Source organism: Seriola dumerili, unplaced genomic scaffold (genome assembly GCF_002260705.1).
Source record: "Seriola dumerili isolate Sdu_G_001 unplaced genomic scaffold, Sdu_1.0 BDQW01000052.1, whole genome shotgun sequence".
In the NCBI taxonomy this organism is placed as follows: domain Eukaryota; kingdom Metazoa; phylum Chordata; class Actinopteri; order Carangiformes; family Carangidae; genus Seriola; species Seriola dumerili.
In genome coordinates this window covers 9,815,573-9,835,192 of record NW_019174307.1, presented here as the reverse complement: position 1 = coordinate 9,835,192, position 19,620 = coordinate 9,815,573, and the positions used below count along the sequence as shown (strand labels likewise).

At 41.2% G+C, this 19,620-nt stretch overlaps 1 protein-coding gene across 1 annotated transcript; it reads left to right on the top strand.

Moving 5' to 3' along the window:
- Window positions 1-309: 309 nt before the first annotated feature.
- Window positions 310-14,445, top strand: cunh3orf70 (chromosome unknown C3orf70 homolog). The gene is made up of 2 exons (XM_022740101.1): window positions 310-807; window positions 11,900-14,445. The coding sequence occupies exons 1-2, from the start codon at window positions 624-626 to the stop codon at window positions 12,592-12,594; spliced, it is 879 nt and encodes a 292-aa protein (XP_022595822.1). The 5' UTR covers window positions 310-623; the 3' UTR covers window positions 12,595-14,445.
- The last annotated feature ends 5,175 nt before the right edge of the window (window positions 14,446-19,620 follow it).

The following is a 19,620-nucleotide window of genomic DNA, read 5'->3' as shown; positions in this document are numbered from 1 at the left end:
ATATGATTTTAAAAAATCTTTTAAAACTATAGATTATTACTAAAATGCTATAATTTGAATATTATCAGAAAATTGCCAGTGGGCGAATACGTTGGGGGTTAATCGGAGGATGTATTCATTTCGGATCCAGACCCCGGTGTTTTGAAGTTTTTTAGAGGGACTGATGAAAGCCTGGGTGTGTGTTTGAAGTGCGCAGAGCAGCTGGCTTTGTGTTCGTGGACTCCTCCCGTTGTGTGATGAAGTTCAGATGCGCGCCGTTGTTCCGTACGCGCGTCACCAGCGCACACAGAGGAGCTTTCCCGACGCGAGGGGAGGATGGAGAGATGTGTGGATCACGACCACGGGAGGCTGTGAATCTGACATTACACCTCGCCAACTGACGCTCTTCCTCGTATGAGCACTAACCCAGCTGCTGCTCTGGACACACAGACCCAGCACCGTCTCTCTCTCTCTCTCTCTCTCTCTCTCTCTCTCGTCCGTCTTCCAGCTGAAAAGCTTCCTGGGCTACGTGGACCGGAAAACCTCGGCTCAGTCCCTCACGGTTATGTTGTAGTTTACTCGGACGAGGCTGTGTGCGTTTCGTGAGGTTTTTTTTTTTTTTTTTTGATCCAGGAAATGTTGGCATGGCCGCCTCGGGAGCACAGAAGTGTCCGAAGAGTGAGAAGTTGGACGAGGCGCAGGCTTTGGCCAAGAGCTGCGCGGGGAGACCAGACTTCCTGCCTTGTGATGGACTCTCCATCTGCGCTACGCACAGCCACGGGAAGTGTTTCAAGCTGCACTGGTGCTGCCACTTGGGCTGGTGTCACTGTAAGTTTGTGTTACATTGTTTAATAGCTCTCTGTTTTACCAGAAATCTATCACACTGTCTCTATAATGGCAAAATAAACGGGATATTTGGTGCTCACGGCCATGTTATGAATGCAGTAGCATTAATTCACTATTAGATCACACTCGTACTGTGTATCGACTGAAAGAAAGAGGAGAATGTGGCAGATTCTGATAAGCTGTTACAAAAGGTTTAATGTGAGTCATTATGAGAGGTTATGTAAAGGTTGGCTGAGTCCTCAGACGCGCTCAAGGGGAACATTTGCTGCTCCAGTGGTGTTATTTAATTTTCCCTAAAAACTTTAAAACACATTTTACAGTATTGTTTCTATTCATCGCAACAATATCGAAGTCAAACTTCATAGTTATATGTGTCATATATATATAGTCTATTCTTAACCACAGTCACATCTTCATACAGACCCCCTCATATGAATAGATTATGTGGTCTAAACAATGGAGGCTAAAAAACTGAGCAGGGATATGAATGTTTCAGGTCATGGTTCATGTGTTTGGCACTATTTATCTGGTTTTGTTTCTACTTTCGGTACATAAAGTTTAGGGCAGGCCTTGAGCATTTAAATCAGTACAGTCCTCTAGTGATCGTATTGTGCATCTGTAGGTGTTAGTCTTAATGATAGACTATGTTGCATAAATTATTGTATTTATATTGAGTTTAGATATTGTTTTTGTAACTAATTCGGATTTAAAGACATATAGAATAACTAAAATAGTCTGATATTCCTGTGTCTTTCAGTTCACTTTGTATTGAACTCCAAGTAGGAATGGGGCTTGTAGCCTTTATCCATTCCTGGTTATAATCTGTCTGTTTTACATCTTATTAAGACCTGGTCCTTCAAAAGAGAGTCAACACACATCGTGTCAGTTGTCAATGCGAGAGCACAGGTGTATATTTTCCAAAAAAACATCAAAAGAAGTGCGCACCCTCACGCACGCACCCAAAAAAAAAAAAAAAACCTGTCAACCTTCCTTTACTTCACCATTACTGAAAATACTTCATGACTTACATTTTGACATCACACACTTGAATCATCACTTTCATTTCTGCTTTTAAAGTCTTGTGATGTTCTGTATTTTCCTTAGTGTCAACAAATCCCATGTAAAGACAAAAAAACCCAACAATGCACTGATACCAATGACAAGTAAAGTGCTGTCCCTGTAGCTAAGGCCTGGTCCAGCTTATTCTTCTGTGCCACAGACCTTCATTGTTGTTCAGAAACCATAAAGAAACACATCATTCCTTCATTACGATGAACATGGGCACACAGTTTGTTCAACCCCACAGATGTCCTTTGTAAACACTCACAAGGGCACCAAATGTGTATTAATCCACAGCTGAAAATAGTCCCTGCTATTTATTCCTCTATTAGTGACATTTACCGATGAAACTAAATATGTGTGACTCAAAAGTAAAGACTTAGATCCTCAGTAGGAATGAATGGGCTTTGGGCTACAGACAGCACTGTGATGCCAGAAATGAAGATGAACTAACATACACTATTTTTTGTGTATGTTTTGTTTATTTTTTCCATAGGATTTATTGACATGGAGAGTGTGAAATGTGAAATAACACCAGCATTGTCCTTTAAAGTAGATTTTCTACTTTTGGCCACAATAACTTGACATGTTTAGATGATGTCAAGCAGCCAAAAATGACGAAGTCAGTCGGTCACAGGCCACATTTGCGGCAATATTAACTGAACTCTATAGTATTATAGAAATAGCATTTATATTGCCTATTAAATTGCCTGTACTGGTAGAGCACAGGGCTGCAGCTCCACTTAAACATGGACAATTTCCTTTGCACTTGACACAGAAGTGTCAGTGGCAATTTCAACACCCGTGTACCTCGGACATTTTCTCTCCATTTGAACCTTTCTCGACCTGACACTTTGACACCACCACAGAATCCCAATAGCTGTGCTCGAACCTGACAGGATGTCCGTTTATTTGTGCTGCCCTACGTTACCCCCATCGCCGGCTGCCCTGAAAATCCTCAGATCAGTGTAAAACACAATCGCCATCCACTCTGCACCAGTCAGTCGGGGCTTATAGTGTGCAACTGCAGAAGTCACATTGTAATCTTTGCCATGTAATCATTGGATTTAGATGCCCGCCTTCGTTCAGAACGAGCCAAGTGATTTGAAACATTTAATGTGGCAGAAAAATGATGAATTCTGTCCAGTGTTTATTATGAGCCACATCCGGGATTTGTGATTCTCGGCAAAGTCTGCTCAGTGTTACATCATTTGTAAACATTTAGACTTGCTCCTCCTCTCCGCTTTGAATTATTCATGGGTCCTACTGAAAAGGTGCTGTGCAATGAACATGGAGACCTGTGTACCCATTATATAATTCAGGCTCGTTTTCCTATAGAAGAAAGAGACAGCAACATCACTATGGGGCCTCTCACCTTCACATCTCTTTCCACTGTAATTCACAGATCTCCCTTGCATGCGCCACAGTGAGCGTAAACCAGCTCAGACTGCTGAATCAGGCAGAACCAGGACACCCAGAGAGAAAAGTATAGCAGCGTGCTTCTGAATGCAATGCCCGCCTGCTCTGCTGCTCGGCTCACACCCTTCTTTCTAGAGATGCATAATAACGCTGGATTCAAAACAGTGACATGTTGTTACGCCCTTATATCGTCCGCTTTTTCATTTTGAATATTCCTATGACTGTCGCCTAGAGAATAAACATGTTCTGAAGCTGATCATTGTGCATTCACCACAGGGAGCCCTGCTACTCTGCCTTTTTAATTACATTTTTTAAATAGGTTTCCAGGGAGACAAATACAAAAGGTCATTGGGCTCAGAATTGAAATTCTCAAAAACAATTTTTTTCTGTTTCCTTACCTGTAGAACAGTATGGAGCAATTAAATACCCATGACTTAATTCCTAGCTTGCAAACTGTACAGCTTCAGAATGCCGGTTTCTATTCTCAGAGTTCACCAAAAGTGAAAAAAAACAAAAACAAAAAAAAACCCCATCAATCTTGTTGCTTTGATTCTTTCCAGCAATTACTACTTAGTTGTAGCTTTGTTGAAAACTTTGGCTGAGAAAATGGGGAAAACTGGAATTGAATGTAGGAGGAGGCAATGTTCCCAGCTGGTGACAACATCAGTCCAAGCCTCTCATTAGTGGTAATTAGCTGTGTTTAGTGTCACCGCCAATATGTCATGTCTGATGAGAGTTTTTGCTCACAGCAGCACTCCAACCACCTGGTCTGAATGTTGTTTTTTTTTTTGTTTTTTTTTGCTGTCTCTTCATCCTCTACTAACTGATTACAATTACCAGACAGAGCAATGAATTACTCATTAAGGAAATCCAACAAAGTCTAATGACTCCTGAGCAGTCTTGTCAGCCTGTTCGTAGTCTGTCAGCTCTAATTCTGTATGTTCGAACTTGTACTTCTGTTGTAGATACGAGAAAGTAGGATCTGCCTGTCAGACTTCCTCTGCAGTCTCATCTGTCACACCTTGCAGCTGGAGCTTGCAAATCTTTCTAAAGGGAAATATGGAGGCTTATTGGATAAAGCTCTGACCTTTTATTGATTGATTCGGGGACCAACTGAAAATTTACTGCAGCGCTGAATCATAAAAAGCTTCACCTATTATTAAAGGATCAATATATTGTCAGCACAGGCCTGAGGGGATGTTTTTTGATCGATTGTTCGTGTTTGTGAGCCGCAGCGCTTCGACCAATTTAACTGCTGCTCTGTCAGTGTTGGAAGCAGAGCATCACCAAAACAAAAGTTCAACAAGTCTGTTCTTATATTTTAAAGGATAGCTTTTTTCATGTTTCCGTAATGTAATACCACGTTCCCTGTTTGTGTTACTATCCCCTCATCACGGCTCAGCGAGGGAACACAGAGGATGAGGAATTTGGTTCTAAAAAGACTGTAATTTAATAATATACTCACTTGATTTTGCTCACTCAAACAGCTGAAGCCACATATTAGCTCTGAGCTGAACTATAGAGCGCATATTTTCACAGAACAAGGTCACTTTGACAAAGAAATCAAGTTTGAATGAATGACAACTATCATGCAATTATACATAACCCACGTCGCTGAATTGTTGTTTTGTTCGTTCATGACAAGCTAACAGGTGACTGCAGATCTGTTGCTGTGGTAATGTGGATTGAAAAGGTAGTGGACAGCCTCGCCTTTCATCCACTGTTTTTCCTATGTATGGTCCTGAATCCAAATGCTACTTCTGCGATGGTTTGTTGTCATAATTATACGCTCAGAGCTGTTGGCTAGCTTCCTCCGTTATGCATTTAACAAAGAGACTGAACAATTTTCCTAGAAGACATTTTGACATGTGACAGTAGGAAAAGCACATGTGTAGAGGATGAAATTAATGATGGCTGAATTCTATTCAGCTGCTTCAGTGTCAGGGTCCTGGTATTCTGCATGCTCGTTCACTGTCATGATTTAATGGGCACACTTGAATAGACCAGAGCCATTGTTTGTGTTATTGGTAACATTTGCTTTTCTATATAACAAGCAAAGCGTCTACTGTGAAAAAACCTGTTACCTAATTAACTGATACTGTAGGTCAATAAAGCATCAACAGTTCACCGTAGCTGGAGTACATGGCACTGTCTGTTGCTTAAAACAAATTTTTTGTTTTTGTTTTTTTCTACGGTCAAACAGCTGATGGAGGACTGTGGACTTTGTCCATCATCTTTTACAATGTAATGCATTAGGAAGGGATCATTTCATAGCCAGTATTGGCAGAGGAAATGATTACAGTGACCACCAACTCTTCAACAGTACATAGGATAGGATATGTAGGATAGACCTGATGAAAAATATTTCCTCTAAATGTGCTATATGTAAGGATTTGCTATTGCTATATAGCCAAGGTTGGGATTAAACAGCATCAAACTTCATTCCTTAACTCGCCAAGAGCTTTCTCCAGCAGTGGAAAGCACTGTCATTGTTAACACTTGTATTGCTTCTATTTCTATCACTTCTTGTCTTTAGCACCAAAGTGCTGTCTTGCCCCCTGGGCAGCACTACTTCTTCATCCTCTCATGTTGGACTTGAGGCCGACTGGGGAATAAAGTGACTCACCATGGCCTCTTGAGTTTGGGGCTAGCTTCACATTCTGTTGATAATTTTAGTTCATTTTTGAACAGTTTTAAACTAAAATAGTGACATAGCACCTTTAAGGCCTTTAAAGGAGTTGAAGCTTAATGTTAACAATGGAAAAACAGTTAAGAGAGTTGCATTTTTTCACTATGATGACAGACTAAACATTGGATTTCAAACTGGCTGTAAGTCAGGAACAGCCTCTGCCTCTGGAGGCATGAAACAGGAAACAGGAAAGTAGTTTCACACGATGCTGGGTCAGACCGTCCCCTCCGCTGAAACCTGAACCTCATGTTGTTGCCCCAGCTCCAGCCCCTTTGTTTGACAGATTTAAACACAAAGAGCAGCGGATGTGTGACTGGACGGTTTCTACCGGCCAAATGGATACAGCAGCTGCTATGAAGAATGATAACAATCTGCTAAGATCATTTATTTTGTTCATCCGCTTTTGCCAGCATGCTATTTTGAACTGATTTGGTGCATTTAGACTATCAGTCTGCACATGAAGACTGCTGGTTTTGGCTCAAACATACAAAAAAATCCAACTGAGGGGGCTGTTAATGACTCAGTCCCCACTGAGGCTTTGATATAAGCCGATATTAAAATGCCATAATCTGTGAGAGACAGTCGTGCTCATTCATCTTGACTACATGTTGAGTTTGTCAACAAGGAACCTCAGTCTCCGAGTATTTTCCTTCCAGCTGCAGTCTGAGTCGTGAAGGGCAGAGCTGAGATTTGGACGGAGTGATGTCGAAGCTCTGTGAATGAGGGTGAGAGACGGATGGGCTCCATGCTGCATTATTCAGAGAGACTATCTCCAGCATTAAACCAGAGTGTGCAGTTGTCGGTCGGCCACAGGCCCAGGAGAGAGCAGAGGAGGCTTGCGAGATGGACAGGGGTGGTAGCAGAGGAGTTGGCGCTCCTCACTCCTCCTCCACTGTACTCGCTTCCTCTACAGAGCGATCTGTAACTTTGTAGGAATCAGCTGCTTGTTTTCTCGCTTTCTCATTAACCTCTTGCACTCTCGTTTTTCACCATAGATGTCTTTTAAAAACATCTTTTGGCTGTATATAATGTTCTCTATCTCCTCGTTCCAACTGTTTAATTACTCTTACACTGACTAAAATAATTAAGTTTCCAAGTTTACCTAATATATATTGTAGATATTTTTATGATAGTTTCCTATTTCTGGAGATAGGAGACATCTCACATCGTATTTTCACATGCAAAGTTTGTTCCCTAAGGGGAGAGGGTCACCTCCACGGCTTTTAATTGCAGAATTCATGCATTAATAATTACATTTTTGCAGTGAAGAGCTGTTATTTCCTGTTTGATGTGTTCAACACCCTCACTTGCATTGCCTTTACTTAGTGATGTCCCCCATCTCCTCACTGAACCTGTTGCTTTTAGTGGTATTTCATGTTAACGTAGTGAAAGGAAGGACTGTGAAGAAAAAAGTAAGAGTCACTCACCTTACCCAAAGTGCAACATGTCCTGTGGCTGCGTGTTATTCTGCTCTATTGAGGCTGCAGTCAGTGGAAAACACTGTGTGTGTGATTCCTCTTGCTCTTGATTCGTCTCAGTACGATGGTGGATGTAAAGCGCTGGGTCTGCAGGGGAGCTCCTAGTGTTTAATTCTGTGGCACTGACTCAAAACCCTGACATTTACTGTGGATGCTTCAGGTGGCTGATTTTTTTTTATTCTGTCAATCATCACTATAACAAGGCTTGAAATGTCTTGTGACATCATGCTGTCTATGACTGGCCGGTTATCTAGAGGAAAACGAAATTCACTGCAAAAGAACAAAAAGGACAACAAAAATGTTAAACACGTCACCAGTAGCTGTCTCTTACCATTTAGGGTGGATTTGTTTTTTTAATCCTCACTATTAAGGGATAATCTGGTGATATTACATTTTTTTTTCTTATTGCCAACAAATCCTACAAGAAGAGCAAAACCAAGTTTTGTCTGTGTGGACAAAGCCTGACATAGATTATTATTCTGATGATAATTACACACACGCGCACACACACCTTCCTTGTGTGTGTAAACAAACAAGAGCCAAATACCATTTGGGTATTAATCTACAGCTGAAATTACTCCCCAACAAAACATGGTATTTTCACTCTTGTTGGGCAGTCTTGTTGCTAAAAACAAGAGTGCCCAGCTGTTTTAGGGACCTTTTCAACCTTCCTTTTTTGGGAAAATTTTTTTTTTTTTTCAGTCGGAAATAATGGGCTTGGGGCAGAATGGTACAGATGGAGTAGGACAGTCAGAAATCCTTGAGACATGAACTAAAGTCCTGTTGGTTTTGTTATTTTCTGGGATATATTCACAAAGAAAAATACAGATACCCTTAACTAGGAACTAATATTTGGCTATATGTCTTCAGTATGGCAAATTTTTCTTTGGACATCTGGGCCATGTCAGTATGGAAATGCATACACACACACTGACACACAGGGCAGAGGGAGAGCGAGCAGAGGCCGCCTTACAGCTGCCATTGTCATGCGACGGCTTCAGCACTGGGGCAACACAGAAGGGCAGAGTACAACTGAATATCAATAAAGCTGCACAGACAGTGTCCACTGGCTGTCAGTTACTGATGGCTCCAGTTCTCAGGGAACAGCATGGACAGTGTACAGCAACATGGACATCACACTACTGCATTAGCTTGTTTGTCCTGCTTCGTTTAGATTTTTTGTTATTGCCATTCATGTTGTACATTGTTGCTCCCGGTTGATACGTATGCAAGATAGGACATTTGCAGCAACCAAGATATTTACACAGGAATTTTAGATTAAAGGTCCCCTGTAGAACATCTTGTAAACAAACAAAAGTTATGTAAGTTCAGTGATATTCACCAAAACACATCCTTGAGGTCTAATGTCTAAACGAATCTAATGTATTTCCCTTGTCATAGACAATTTCTAATATATTTAAAATCCTGCATCGTGTACATCCATGTTTTCCCAGCTTGCTGTCTTCTTCTCTGCCTTTCTTGGTGCATTGCTGCAGTTCTTTGTGTGTTATAGCCCCCAGCTGTTGATCAGAGGAATAGTGTGAAACTGCTGGCAAGAATGTAAATCATGTCACCCACATGCCTGTGCATCAGCATGATACAAACAAAACAGGAATGCAGGTGTAAAAAAAAAAAAAAAAAAAAAAAAATGTTCCATAGCACTACTACTGGTCAAAAACTCCACAGGATACCTTAAAAGGATAATTTAAGTATGTGAGATATTATGTAATTATGTAGTGTGTAATGATGATAGTATTTCTGAGGGAGTATTTGAAAACTCAGAGTATTTTAGAGCATGTTGTCCAGGTCATAAACAAAAACAGAAGATGTTGTTGGGCTTCACGTGAAGATTCTGCTCTCTTGCTATTTGCCAAACTAAGTGAGATTAATCTGGCACATAACGTCCCCTGGGGCCAAGAGACACAGTGATATTTCTAACTGAGAGCAAAATAATTCTGCATTCTGCAGACACCTTTTAAATCCACAGACAGCCTGTGTTCCTTCTGCAAGGCTGTTGAGGACAACCAGTGTTGGTGTGGCGTTAGCTCCATATGCCTGTCTGTTTTGCTGTTTGCCTATGCATCTGTCTGTCCCCTAGTATTGCTCTTGGTATTTCAAACTCCAGATGGATGAATGCAATTAGATGTAATATGCTAAAAACTAAATGTCAACACATTGCCCTCTACAGCTTTAGCGCTCATTTGTTGCCACCATCTTGTCTGCCTGAATGGGCTCGTCTCCGTCTGAACATGGACCATTGAGTTTCTCTCATTAAACAGAGGACGGCTACTCTTTCCCCCCTTTTGTCTGCATCAACATTTGCTCCTGTATTTTGCGTTAACAATGTTTACAAAGTAGACGGACATCCAGCTTCAGTCACAGCCTCTTTTAATCTCTTCACACTGGTGGATGATACATTTTTGTGTCTTCAGCAATGATGTGAACACATGAATTTTGTTAAAACTACTCCGTGCAGCTGATTTAGTTCTATTGTGTGCAAAAAAAAATGTTTCATCAGCATTACAAGCTCTCTTTGTCCATTCAGCAATGCAAAAAAGAGCCACTCCCCCGTGAAGTAGTTTGATGTTTTCACTGTAACCTGGGAAAAGAGTTTGATTGAATGGGGCCCCCCCCCCCCCCAGCCGGTGAAACAAAAGACAAGGACACAGAGTGAGAGGAAGTGATGCGTAGGCCTGTCATCGTCTGTAGTTCCTCTCTCTCCAGGGAGCCAGCTAAAGACACATCTGAGCTACAGTATTCAGGAGCAGCACGGCGCGGAGTTGGAGGCAGTGGGCTGCAAACAATGAGTAACATTTGGGAGCAGTCATTTTTGCACACCACCAGTACACGAGTTGCCAGAATGGGAGGCACGCACGGAAGGCGTTGTTCATTTTTATATGAATATGGGCTTTCTCCAGAACAAATGTGTTTGAGAATTGATGTGACACTGTACAGTACATTACACCATTCTAATCCACTGTGTTTCTAATCCAGATGTAAATCAGCTCCACATCATGATTTCTGAGCCCTAAACGCTGTTGCGTGGCCTTAATTCTACATGCCGTTTCATCATTTTCTCATTCCAGCCTTGCATCAGTTTTGAAGAGTCAAAAATGATTGATGCACTGCTCTGGATGTCCTAAAATTTAAACTATGTTTCACTCTTGCAGCAGCTCCCCCTCAGATGTTGGTGGTATTTTTCGCTTTGGCAGCACAATATGCTTTGTGATGTGAGAACTGGAGAAGTGATTTATTATTACAGGCACACTATAAGCTCAGAGCCCACTGTTCGGCATCTTCAGAAATTGTGTCCCTGGTTGAGACTGACTAGTACTATTGTTATCATCATTATCATTATAAAGCTCCTCTATGCTGCTCCTATGTTGCTCTGCGAGATACTGCGACCCAAGAGGAAAGTGTGGTTTTATATGATGGGTTCACATTTGATTAGATAAATATATACAGTATATACCCCCTAGTGTCATGTTTTACAGGAAGTCAGTGAGTGAGGGATTTTGATATGTAAATTCTCAATAACACTTTTCTGTTACATAAATTTGACATGGAGCAACAGATAATAGAACAGCTAACAGGGACACAGAGTAAGAAGTTAGACATTGTATTTTTATCTCGCCGTGTTATTTTTATTTACGTGAATCGCAGTTTTCAGAGTGCATACATACTGTATGCTGCTGCTGAGATTCTTGCCAAATGTTTCCATACTGTGCCATATTTTATTCATTTAAACCTGCATTTAGTGTGTGTGTGTGTGTGTGTGTGTGTGTGTGTGTGTGTGTGTGTGTGTGTGTGTGTGTGTGTGTTCCTTTTATGTGTTTTTTTTCTTTTAGCAGAAACAACACAGACAGATATTTTATCATCTTTTAAGATAACATGGAGAACATATTAGCAAACAGTTCCATATTAAACACTTTAACCAGGAGCAGCATTAGCATTCATTAAAAGCTGTGTTTCTTTTGATGTGTTGAATGTAGTAAGTCTAATATTCTCTCTCCTTCTCACTCTGCGTCGGTCTCCACCAACTCCCAAAGGGAATATCTGTCTCTTTCGCTGCTAAATGCTGCACTGTGTTCACTAGCTAGTCTGTCAGCTGTTTGGTGCTGAGCAGGAAGTGTACAGTGGATTTTAATGGATCAATAGTGGCTCAATAAGCTGAAAGATGCTCAAATGCTCTGTAGCGCTGAGGGGAACTGCAGTCAGGTGATGTTTTTTTTGGGTTTAGTCACTATATGCGAGGGGCTTTCACATACAAGCAGGCACTTGATCATTGTTAATATAACAATACCGAGTAAAGCAGTTTTAGAATAAAAGATGTGATCCGTGTTTCTCCACAGCTTAGAACTTTGTCATGAAGTAACATCTCAACAATGAACATGAGTCCCTGTGTTTTTTCTTCTCCCTCCTCCTTTAGGCAAGTACGTGTACCAACCCATGACCAATGTGTGCCAGCTGCCTAGCACAACCGTGCCGCCTGTCGGCTCAGAGTACAGCAACACCATCGACCTCTCCGTCTCTCTGGCTGAGCGCTTCCTGAAGCTCGCCCCCTGCTTCCGGTCCCCGCCTCACTTGGAGTCGCCCAAGTACTGCGTCATCGCGGACCTCTTTGTGGACGACTACATTGTCAAGCGCATCAGCGGAAAGATGTGCTACGTGCAGCGCCCCCCGCCCCCCTTACCAGAACCGCCTCATCCTCCCACCCCTCCCCCACCTGCTCCAGCTACACCTCAGTTGCCCCAGAATCCCGCTCAGCCTCGGCAACCAGTCAAGCCCTCGCTGCCGACCCAACACACACCCGCACCTGCTCCTGTGCAGCCAGTCCAGCAGGCGTACAGTGAACACAAACACCCCTCCCCTGTGGATAAGATAAAAGGCCCCAAAATGGACCACTGCTCCTCTCCGTCCAGCTCCGAGGACTCCGGCATCAACGCGCTGGGTCTGCACTACCTGGAGTCCTGCGAGGAGGAGAGCGAGGAAGAGGAGGACGACGAGTTGAGCACAGATGGAAACTCCAGCCCCGGCAGCTTCTGGGATCAAGACGAATGTTCTGTGCTTTCTCCCTCCAAGTCTATGATAGAGATCATTGAAAAGATCGAAACAACTGTGTAACTGTCATGACATCGACGTGGACACCAGCTGAGAGGGAGAGTCATATTAATGAGAATAACAGTCGAGGATTTATTATACTTGGACCAGTTCGAAAACAAACCCTCCTCTTTAACGCTTCAGCAGGGCTTTACCAGGTTTGTTTGAATTTGTTTTCCTGCAGGTGGCTGAGGACTGTACATCTGCACCCGCACACAGCCTCCCCTCTGTCCACATCCGCCGCATGGAGTGAATTTCTAGAACTTACTTATTATAATAAAGGCGCAAAAGGAAGCACAAGAATATCAAGCACATACACAGTGGACCAAATAGACCCCTTGTACATGGTAATCATGCGGTGAGAAATCAGAAAATACAAAAGAATATATAGTAGGTGCACCTTCCTTCAGAGGAAAGTAGAAAAAGTGAAATGTTTTTCTGAAATTTCTCTTGAAATTACTGGAGCTAAATTCTGAACAGAGGTGGTATAAGCAGTTTTCATGACGATAATAAGCAGTTCAGTAATTCTTAGTGTTCTGGCAGTCAGACTTTATTCTGATTCAACATTCAAGTGGCAGATGAGCGTGCCATTTCTTTTTCTCTGGTCAGTGGTTCCACCCACACACGTTAGTAATTCTGACACTTCAATATAATAACCACAAGGCCAGCTACCTCTCATGGGCCTAAATCACATCAGCCTTTTAACCCCTTAATTACTAAGCTCCGAGCTGCTGGGACAACCCTGCTTTTTTGAAGTTGTTCATAAAAAAAATAAATAGATAAAAAATTGTCGGCCCACAGTTTGTCTGCACTTTACTCACACCAACACAAGCAGTAGCTAGGTAGGTCAGTGTTCGACAATCAAGGATTACACGTTAGAAGCACATTCCTTATAATGTACCTGCCAGTGAGGACCGAGGATCCTCTTGTACCTTCTAAAACCATTTAGCAGGCATTAACACGTTGTTCTGACCACCTTTTTCTGGTCAAGCTGAACTGAACTGCAGCGCTGTTCAAGGTTAAATGGGGCGTTAAGCGAAACATGACTTGTATTGACCTCTATTAGCAGCCAAGAAATTAAATAGCATAGACGTGTCTCCGGCACAGCTACAGTGACAACAGCAGGGAGTCACGCTGTCACAGCAGAGACTAGTCAGACACCTATAGTGAGGAGGGAATATATCTAATATATACATTTAAACTTATGAAATAATGAAAATGCATTGTTATTTGCTTTCTGGGCTTAAGAGTGAAATGTCTTGTGATGCCGGCTGAAAGAGGATTCTGGGGAAGGTGTTCCGACTAGGTTAGACTTTATGTCAGAGTTATTTTGTGCTATGGGGCAGGAAGAATCACTTGATGCACCTTTTAAAGAAGATTACAGTAGGTATGGAATAGGATGCTGAATAGGTGTTTTGATGTTGTGATGGACATAATATTATAAGAAATACACTCAAATATGAAACTAGCGCGATAGCCCATTATTAGTCAGTTAGTAAAATGAAGCCGGGCTGTTTTTTTTGTTTTTTGTTTTATTTTTATTTTCAATATTTAAAGAGTTATTTCCTGGAGAGTTATCTGCAAAAATCACAAAAATGTTCACAGATATGTATTGCTACAATGCTACAAGCACTAGAATTTAAAGAAAAAGAAAAAAACTTTGCATGACTGCATTCATTTGCAGAAGTCGCCCTGTCAGAAATCAATTTAAGAAATTGCTGTTTCAGAGTGTTCAAAGAGCACAAATCCTGTATCTGTTCAAATTCGAATAAAATGTTTTTTATTCAGGGACAGCCCTTGGTATTACACTGCACACAGTCCCTCTTAATGCAGTTTAAAACCTGTCTTATGTTCTTATTATTGTTATATTATTTTCATATGAATAAATCTTAATGAACTTCACTGATTTTTTCTCCCTCAATTTGAAATGCATGGACATTTTTCTACACAAAGAAAGTTTAAATCTTCTTTGAAATGTGTTCAGACTTCCTCCACCTGACACACAGATGACTAATACTCTCCAGAGTTTTAGTGGAAGAGCGAGGTAAAGTGAGAAATGCACTAAAATTGAGTCATTACTTTAGCTGTGGTTGTTTGTCTCCCCTGAAATGTCGTGAGGAATGTTCTTTGTTTTTGTTTCTGTCATCCCCCTTTTTTGTAACCTCTACTCACTTGTGCTGCACTGGCAGAGAGAAATTACCTCAAAGAGAAAAACAAAACTAGTCTGGGCAGTCTGCAGTGGACAAGTTAGGATTGGAGATTAAAATATGACCTGTGTCTCAATTTTAGTACTGCATACAAAAGAAAATGAAATAAGAAAATATCGGTTAGTCAGACCTCTCCACCTGCGACCCTCGTGTCTCCTCTTATTGATCCACACCAACAACAGAGGCAGAGTCCTGCCATGTCCTCTGGGTCTCTGTCCCAGACAGTCTTCTCCACACTTTGTCTAGCAGCTGATTTTATAAGAGACCATGCAACTGCCTTTCTCACCTTGACTTCAAGCCCAAATTGATTTCTCCACGCTTCTCTTTTCCCCCTGCATTGTGTCTATCGATTCTTTGTACTCCGCTAGTGCGAAGAGAAAACCAAGGCCGGGATGAAATGCTAATCAGTTTATATAAATGTACATCACCTATTTTGCTTGGTGATGAAGAGGAGGAGGAGGAGTGTGCAGCTGACTGCTGAAGAGAAGAGAAGAGAAGAAATGTGAGAGCGCTGCGACAGGCACAGGAAAGGAAGCTCAATTAAAAGGATGATGATGCAAGCACATGTAAAGTCCTCAAACAGACTGTGTGCGTGTGTGCGTGCGTGTGTGTGAGTGTGAGAGAGTGAGAGAACGTGGTCTGGCACTCGTGGTTGCATGTACTTCAACATTTTGAAATCATTTCCATTTTTCCAAAAGCTACAGACAGATTTCATGAAGAGATAGATCGCTGTTACTCTTAATCCCTCGCAGCAAAGTCATTCAAGTGGTTGGCACCTTGAGCAGTGTAGAGCTCTCTCTCTCTCTCTCTCACACACACACACACACACACACACACACACACACACACACCAAATCAAAAAGCGCCCTTGTTCAAGGACTGCTTCACAAGCAGGGCTGGCACAGTACGAGTCACACAAGCTGCAGAGAGATGTTGTCAGTACTACTTTTTTTCTTTTGATGTGCGTACACACACGTTGCCCCTCTAAGGAGGTTTCCTTTTAATTTCATACAAATGCATTTTCTCTCAAGAGGCCAGTCATTAGATGAACAACACCCAAACACTCAGAGGAGACTTTAAGAAACAAAATGAAAACATCCCAGCTGTGCCTCACCTGAGTAAGAGGAGAAGCATTAAGAGGAATGGGCATCAGCGTCATTCACAGACCTCTCTCCAAAAATACATATCCTTCAGTTTAACCATGGGTCTTTGGAGACCATATTGCACTTTGTCGAATCCATTCACTTTATTGAAGTAAGCACTGAGGTATTTTCTAATCTTCAAACTATTTGATTTGAACAATTTTATTGAGTCACAATGATTCATATTCCTTATCTTTTTCAAGGGTTTTCTCTAAAATATTTTGGGGTTTTTAGAGACCAGAGGTATGTAAGACTTTTCTTGTTTGGTCTCATTTGGCCTTGTAGAGCTCACAACCATGCTGCAAATACCACACGCCAGTGACAGTTATTTGTGAACGCTGTGCTCAGTAATTGTGGGTAAGCGCTATTTATTAGGCAGTTACATTAGCCTATATGTAAAGCAGTACAATGTGTGTATAGTCATAACATAACAAATATGTTTTAAAACGTACAAATAACATTTAGCGCAGGCTATTATTTAATAATATATAAATTTAAAAAAACATGTTTTTACAGGGGGTTGTAATAATAACTACAGTGTGTTCTGAACAGTTTAATGTTATTTCAATTTCAAATCTGAGTGAGTGAGTGAGTGAGTGAGTGAGTGAGTGAGTGAGTGAGTGAGTGAGTGAATGAGTTAGTTAGTTACTTAGTTACTTAGTTACTTAGTTAGTTACTTAGTTACTTAGTTACTTAGTTAGTTGTATATTATTTCAAAAGACCCCTGGAGGATAGGAAAACCCATACATGCAAGGGTTAAACCCTACTGATACCAGTAGGTCATGGTGTACAGCCAAGCTTTGTTTAAATCCACAGACATTTATTTAAAACACTTGTGCAGATCACAGTTGAGGGGAAACGTGTGCTCCTGATGGAACAATTATGTTGTGAGTTTGATTAATAAATAGTATGTTATACTTTTACACAGAGTGGAATAATATATATATACAGTACATACACTGTTGCCCATAAAGTTGGAATAATTTTGTTTTCAGACACAATCCTCTGTTTATTCCTATTTAAATGCATCAGTAATCACTTTTGACCAGGTGCAATGATTACATTATGTGTCCCAATTAGCCAGGTGAAATTAAATAAATCACATTGTCACAATCATTTCATGAAAAAAGGAAAAAAATATTTTATTCCAACTTTATGAGCAACAGTGTGTTGCACGTATGTATGTATATTAACTTTAAGCTACCTGTGGGAAGCCTGGAAGCCTGGAGTTAATATAATTTGTAATTTGACATTACACAAATCCATATCAGCTCCCTACAGGGAACCGGTACCATATTGCAGGTGTACAGCTTCCTCATATGGCCCGCCTCTAATCTGAAACATTCGGAGCCAAACTTCAACAGCAGCAGTCCATTTCAAAAGGGGCATTTAAATGTCCAATTCACAGCATAATGTGCCTGTGATTGGTCTGATGCAGGCGGTGTGCATGTAACAGGGGAACCCACCAGCAGGCTGCTAATAAACAATCAGACACATGGCTTTCCCTCGACCGTCCTCGATGGTTTCTGATAAGCTCTATAAACGCGAGAGTGTCACCTGGAGTGCAGCTCCGCACTCCCTGCCTGTAAAATATTCATTACTTTTTTCCATCACTGTCTGCCCTCGTCTTTGAAATGGATTTAGAGCACATTTTCCTTTTAGACACAGAGCGTGACTTTCCCCCTGCGCTCTCCAGACAACAGCTTCAAGCTTTAGCATCGATAGGCTGGGCTGTGTTTGAAAGTATTCCCCTCTTGTTGCTTAAAGCTACTTGGTGATTCATCCTTTCACTTCTTCTAGTGAAAAGCCTGGGAGTGCTTTCTTTTTTTTTTGCAATGGCAGAATGACTCACAGTGGTATATCTTAATGTGATTAGTTGGCCTTGTTGCTTTGGATTAGTCTGTATTAGCTGATGATTCTCTTGTTGGAGAAAGAACCTTCTGAATGTTTAAAGACCCCCTTCAAAGAAAATCAGGGTTTTTTTTTATGATACAAGACATATCATGAGCACAATTAGCAGTCAACACCATGACTGAGTACAGACTGATCCAAAAAGAAACCCAAAATCTTGTCAACCAAGAGTTACATTTTGGTGCACAACAGACTCCTCATCTGGGTCTGGGTCCGACTGAGGCTCAAACATGTAGCTGAGTCTCTCCGATGTTTCCTCTAAAGCTAACCATCTTGATATGCACTGCTCTTTCACTGGTCAACCAAGTATAAGCAGTGGTGGTGGGCGAGGCACGACGCCCAATCCAGAATTTCTCAATGAGGAGTTTTTTTTTTTCTTTTTTATGAGGGAAAACCATGTTAAACAAAATATTAATCATAGCAGAGAATTTTTACATCACAGTTTAAAACATGTAACTTTAAATTGGACTTTCCATTTCTCACTCATGAAAGGTTTCTGATTAAAAAGATTGCTCACAATGACCCTGGATTAAATAAGGTAGACTAACATTTTCACATAGTTTCTCAGTTGAAACAAACCCCATTGTTTTTATACTTGTCTGCCATTTTCGAGGTTTCGATAGATGCCATTAGCAGAACAACTGTGTGGTTTCTGTGCACTGAGTGAAAGTCTGAATCCATCTTAATCACATCAAAGAGCCAGAGGATGCCAGGGATGCCCACTCTGGCTTTCAACTTTGAAAGACAGTGAAAGTCATTATGGCCGCCTTCTCCAGTGTCTGCTTTTCTGTTTGTTAAATCTTCTCTCTCATATATTAATAAATGCAGGTTTTTTTTCTCCTTTGATTTTTAGAAACAGGACAAATGGATTATTAACTACTGTCGTTGGGAGTGGGCAGATGAATCTACTCTCTAAGGTTTGTGTGAAAACAAGATAAATGTTGTCGTTGTTCTCTCTTATCTGAATCTTTTTTTGGATGATTAATTTTGAAAGGGGTGAGTTGTGCAAATTGAGTTTGATATCAAAGGGATGTGTTCTTGTGTTGTGTCGCCACTTTACATACTGAAGATTTTATTGGAATATTAAATATGATGAAAAGGGAGTACTTTTCGTTCTCTTCATCCACACGTTATTGAAAAAAAAAACTACAAAGCACCTGTCGAGAGGCCGTCTCATCAATTCAAAGGTCCGTACAGATAAAACCTCTTGAGGAATTAATCAAAAGCTGGCGGCCAAAGGGTCCAGTGGGGTTTTACAATCACTTGAACTCTGATGACTGCAGTTTTAAATCATGCCAATTCAAGTGCCCAAGCCCTCATGATGGACAATAATGGAGTTACAGGGAAATTACAGATGTGACATGCAACACCATAGAACTGTTTTTCCTCTCGGCCTGAACCAGTCGAGGGCTGATTAGTATCACAGTCTACATTTACATGATTGATGTCATTCAGTCCTCTCCCACAACACTTTGGACAGATGTGGCTGTCATCTGCAAGAGCATTTCATAATGTTGTCACTCAAATATTGCATTGTTCTCCTCTGTTTAATACTTTCTAAAGGGTTGCCCAAAATAGAGGGACAGAACTAGGGCAGTGCTGGACCCAGATTGCTTCTAGCAGATATGACTGAAAAAATATGGGACATAAGCTCTCTCAATCTAAATGCCTGCTGCCTGTCAGCCATAAAAAAACAAAAAAACAAAAAAAAAACAAACATTGGCTTCGGGGGAATTATTGCATTATGAGATCTTAGCCATTGATGGCACCCCAGGACGAGCTTTGTGGAT